The sequence below is a fragment of the Triticum urartu genome, chromosome 5A (assembly GCF_056163025.1).
Source record: "Triticum urartu cultivar PI428250 chromosome 5A, HENAU_Tu73, whole genome shotgun sequence".
NCBI lineage: Eukaryota > Viridiplantae > Streptophyta > Magnoliopsida > Poales > Poaceae > Triticum > Triticum urartu.
Window position 1 is genome coordinate 188,529,694 of NC_141877.1, and position 5,429 is coordinate 188,535,122.

Consider the following 5,429-nt stretch of genomic DNA (forward strand, 5'->3'; position numbering starts at 1 on the left):
ACTGCCGGAACCCCCGAGTTAGATCCGGCTGCTTCAGGAGGAGACATCATGAAGATTCTGGAGAAGGCTTGATCGACGGCTTACGGAGGCACTGAAGGGAGACGCCGGCTAGTATTGCTTGAAGGGTGGAGCCGATTCGTGCTAGAGCATCAGCTAGCTCATTTTCATTTCGTGGTACGTGAAGGAATTCGCACCCTTCGAAATATCCGATGAGCTGCTGAATGAGGAAATGGTAACTTGCCATGTTTGCATCCTTGGTATCCCAATCGCCAGATGACTGCTGGACCACCAAGTCGGAGTCACTGTAGCACAAGATCCGGTGGATGGCGATTTCTTTGGCCAGCCGGAGGCCGTGCATGAGCGCCTCGTACTCGGCCACGTTGTTGGAGGCGGCAAAATGGATTTGCAATGTGTATCTGAGCTTGTCGCCTTTGGGAGAGGTGAGGACAACGCCGGCTCCCAAACCTGTGCACATCTTCGAGCCATCAATATGCATCCGCCAATAGGTGTAGTCGGGAGCTGGTGGCAGGTACTGAGTCTCGGCCCAGTCGACGAGGAAGTCGGCCAGTGCTTGGGACTTGATGGCAATGCATGGCTGGTAGAAGATGGTATAAGGGGCCAACTCGATGGCCCATTTGCCACCTGGCCAGATGCATCTCTGTTGCTAATGATCTCAGCAAGTGGTGAAGTGCAGACAGCAGTGACCGGGTTCTCTTGAAAGTATGGCTTCAGCTTCTTGGCCACAAAGTGCACGCCGTAGCACATCTTCTCGTAATGGGGGTAGTTCTGTTTTGAGGTCAACAGCACCTCGCTCAAATAATATACATGCCTCTGAACCTGTTGTGCCCTGCCGGCTTCTAGGCATTCTACCACCATGACAGTAATGACCACCCGGCTGGTTTCAGCAATGTATAGGTACATGGGTTCATTATTAGCTAGAGACACCAGGATAGGCGGCATCGTCAACATATTTTTCAACTAGAGAAAAGCTTCGTCCGCCTTGTCATTCCACTCGAAGTGAGTGGTTTTTTTTATGAGCTGGTACAGGGGAAGAGCCTTCTCACCCAGCCGACTGATGAAATGGCTGATGGATGCCAAGCAGCCGATGAATCTCTGGACATCTCTGAGGTGGGTCTCTCCATCCTCTCGGTGGCATTGATCTTCATGGGGTTGCACTCAATGCCGCGCTTTGAGACCAGGAAGCCAAGGAGCTGGCCGATTGGTACTCGAAAAATGCATTTCTCTGGGTCGAGCTTGATCTGAAACCGGCGCAGATTTTCAAAAGTTTCCTTGATATCTTCGAAGAGGGTGCCATGCTTCTCCGTCTTTACCACAATATCGTCCACATAGACATGGGCGTTTCTGCCAAGTTGCTTGAGGAGGCACTTCTGCATGCAACGTTGGAACATGGCACCAACATTTCTCAAGCTGAACGTCATGGTTAGGTAGTAGAAGGCTTCGAATGGTGTGATGAAGGAGGTCTTCAGGCGGTCTGCCGGGTTCAACTTGATCTGATGATATCCCGAGTAGGCATCCAAGAAGCTCAACAGCTCGCATCCGGCTATGGAGTCTATCACTTAATCAATCTGAGCCAAATCAAACGGATATTTTGGGCAACCTTTATTGAGACTGGTGTAATCAATGCACATGCACCACTTGTTCTTCTTCTTCTTCTTCAGTACAAGGACTGGGTTGGCAAGCCACTCTGGAAAAAATACTTCCATGATGAAGCCGACTGCTAGAAACCGGGCTATCTCTTCACCAACAATTCTTCTCTTTTCCTCCGACAGTCGGCGGAGGGGCTGTTTAACTGGCTTCGCATTTGCTCTGACATGTAGCTTGTGCTCGGCGAAATCCGTTGGAACACCCGACATGTCCTTCGGAGACCATGCGAAGATGTCCCGGTTCTCATGGAGGAAATCGACGAGCTCGCTTTCCTATTTGCTATCAAGGTTGGCACCTATGAGAGCAAATCTCTCTGGGTGCTCAGGGTCCAAACGGATCTTCTTTGTTTCTTTGGCCGGCTGGAAGGACCCCTGGGTCTCTGACTCTTTGAGCTCTGGTGACATGTCCGGCTGCTTGCCGGCCATGGCCACCACCTAGTCCAGGAGCTTCTTCTCAGCAGCAATCACAAGGGACTCGGCCAACCGGCTGCTAGCCGCAGCACAATCGGCCGACTTCTCATAGTCCCCAGATATCGTCATAATGCCCTTGGTTCCTGGCATCTTCATTTTGAGGTAAGCATATTGTGGCACCGCCATGAACTTGGCTAGAGCCGGCCGGCCCACGAGTACATGATAAGGGCTCTCGAGGTCCACCACATCAAACCAAATCGCTTTGCAGTGGAAGTGATCCTTGTCTCCGAAGATGACATCTATCTTGACCTTGCCGATTGCTGAGTAGGACAGGCAGGGCACAATACCATGGAAAACAGTCCGGCTGGGCTGGAGCTGCGTCTCTTTAATGCATAACTTTTCCATGGTATCGCGGTATAGGATGTTGATGTTGCTGCCGCCATCTATCAGAATTCGGCAGAAAATGAGCAGCTCGCCTCTCTGTTGCAAGGGTGGCATCCAGCACGAGAGCATAAGAACCCAGAGAGGGCATCACCTCCGGGTGGTCTACCCGGCTCCAGCTGATGGGCTTCTCAGACCAATGTATTAATTCTGGAGCACTTGAAGCAACATCCTTCACCTCTCGGTTCTGCTGACGCCGGCTGCGCCGATCGTGCGCCACGCTGGTGAAGACAACATAGGCTCCATGCTCTTCAGGGTAATCATCTTGAATGGCACCAACTGCTGGTCAGGCCGCCGGCTGCTGAGGAGGAGGCAGCTAGCCGGCAGGCGGAGGGGACAGTTGTCCTTTGCCCTTTCAGATTCGGGTGAGCCAATGGCACTTCCGGGTGGTACGGTTTGATGGCTTCACACCGCCGTGGAATTTTCAAGGAGCATCAAGGGTTTGCTTGTAGGAGAAGGCGGGTAACCAAGCAGCCTTGCCTCCCTTCTAGCGCTTGGGGAGTGGTTGTCCTTCAGGTTGCCGGTATTTGACTGTTGCCACTTGCCGGCTGGTGGAAGTCGTTTGCGGGGCTTTGTGCTTGTTGTCGTTCAGCTGTTGACGCCCACTGTTGTCAGCAGCCGTCATCCTAGGAGCTAGAGGGAGCACCTTCCCAGAAGCGTCCACTCGGCGCTCCGACTTCATGGAGGAATCGGCAGTGGCGTATTTGTTAGCTATGATTAACAACTCGTCGAGTGTAGCAGGCTCGTTGCAGAGGAGTCGGTGCTTGAGAAGGGTGTCCTCTCGGCACCTGGTACTGAAGTATTCAATTGATTGGACCACGTGCACCCCTTCGCAGGAGTTGCACAATTCAGCCCACCGCGTGAGGTAATCGCGGGTGGACTCATCTGGGCCTTGAACGCACAGCGAGAGCTGGCGGGTCTTGGGAGGCCGCTTGTAGGTGCTGGTGAAATTGCGGATAAACACTTCGGTGAAATCTACACAGTTGTTGATATTGTAGGGCTTGAGGCTGTTAAGCCATGTCCGGGCCATTCCCTGGAGCATGAGCGGGACGTACTTCACGGCAATGAGCTTGTTGCCATTTGCTATGCTGACGACTGTGGAGTAGTCCACCAGCCAATCCTCTGGCTTCACAGAGCCGTTGTACTTCGGCGTATCTCTTGGGAGCAAGAAACCTTTGGGAAAGGGCTCGTCGTGAATGTGGGGTCCGAAACAAGGGGGACCCATTGCATCTTCATCTTCTAGCGCCAAGGATCGAGCAAGGAGGTCGATCCGGTTGTCGTGGTTCTAACTCTGACAGTGATGTAGGGGGGATGTATGGAGAGGCTAGATCACAGCTATTGGGAAGATGTAAACACACCAAGATGTACGAGTTCGGGCCCTTCGCGGAGGAAGTAACAGCCCTACGTCTCGGTGCCCGGAGGCGGTCGACTGGATTACTGGCGTGTGAATAACAGGGGTGCGAACCCTTCATACTGAGGAGGGGGGTGGCTTATATAGAGTTCGCCGGCCCCCTCCTGCCCTCAACAATGTAGGGTTTAAGGTACATTTAAGGTTGGGCGTTACTGGTAACGCCCCTAATAAAGTGCTATAATTACCATAAAGACTACTTAACAGCTGACCGTTTGCCTGCGGAGTGACTATAGGTCTCCTGGCGGTCGAGTGGTTGGCTTCATGGTCGAGTGATAGCTTTCTGGTCGAGTGTCTTGAATCCATCGAGTGGGATACCTTCAAGTCGATTGAAAGGTGACTTCTCCTAGGGATGTCCCTAGGGTAGGGCTCCTTGGACAGGTCCGTGCCCCTACCCTAGGTACATGGCTTCATCATTAGCCCCCGAATGGATCGAGGTTAGAGTGGGGAAAGAGTTGGAGATCTTTCCGACTGGTTCTTTGGGTTACACGAGCACCTCGTTTTGGGTCAATCGTCACAGATGACGTTGCCAACCTTTTTCAATCGCCTTGATCCATTCCAGGCCTTTCGTCGAGTGAATTTTTTTTATTTGTGACATACCGAGCGCCGGCGCGGGCGGGGTCTTCCGTTTTGACAAGTTGTTCTGCAGCCCGCGGATGTTGTGGGATTTCGGATTTTGGGAAGCGCGCGGGATGGGAGCGGCCGCAGTAATCGGAAGCGATAAAGCGGAAGCTCCTCGATCCCCGCGTCGCCTTTTTAGCCACGTACTACGCGCGCGTCCGCTGCGGGATTTGACTGGATAGTTTGGGCCTACCAGTCAGCCACTCGGGAGCGGCCCCTTATAAATCGCCGGCTCGGGGCTTCCAAGCAGTGCGCTCTCTTCTCCTCCTTTCTTCTACCTCTCTACCTTCGCAAGTCCTTCCGCCACCTCCGTTCTCGCCCCAGCGCAGCAGGCCCGTGCGAGACTTCGCCGGCGACGATGACGAAGGGCAAGACCTCCGCTCTGGAGTGCGCGAAGAAGGCAGCGGCGGCGGGGAAAGGGAAGAGGTCTGCTCGGGGCGGATCTTCCTCTAGGACCGCTCTGCCCAAAGGTTGGATCTAGGGCGACTGGATGCCGTCGGTGCTCCGGCAAGAGGACCTCGACGACATGGTCGAGGGGGGAGTCATTCCCCACAAAGCCGCGCGTCTTCCGGGGGGAGAGATCGAACCTCAACCCCGCGACGGTGAGTGCGTGCTCCTAGCCACCCACATCGACCAAGGGTTTTCTCTGCCGCTCCATCCTTTTTTCCAGAGCTTCTTGAACTTCTTCGGAGCGTAGCTCCACCACTTTACTCCCAACTCCATTGTATACCTTGCCGCTTTCATTTCCATGTGTGAGGCCTTCTTGGGTTGCCGCCCCCATTGGGGACTTTTCAAGCACATCTTTACCTGCCGTTCTCAATCGGTCAAGAAGGCCAAGTCGAGTGACGAGAGGACGCAGGTGATCCAGTTGTGTGGGGGCTTGG

The 5,429-nt window shown here is 53.8% G+C and overlaps 1 protein-coding gene across 1 annotated transcript; it reads right to left on the reverse strand.

The window, feature by feature from the left end:
• Nucleotides 1-2,099: 2,099 nt before the first annotated feature.
• Nucleotides 2,100-2,480, reverse strand: LOC147970757 (uncharacterized). The gene has a single exon (XM_087523609.1). The coding sequence runs from the start codon at nucleotides 2,478-2,480 to the stop codon at nucleotides 2,100-2,102; it is 381 nt and encodes a 126-aa protein (XP_087379735.1).
• Between the last annotated feature and the right edge of the window lie 2,949 nt (nucleotides 2,481-5,429).

Excerpts from the sequence above, each read along its gene's own strand:
- LOC147970757 (XM_087523609.1), bottom strand. The coding sequence starts at position 2,480 with ATGGAAAAGTTATGCATTAAAGAGACGCAGCTCCAGCCCAGCCGGACT.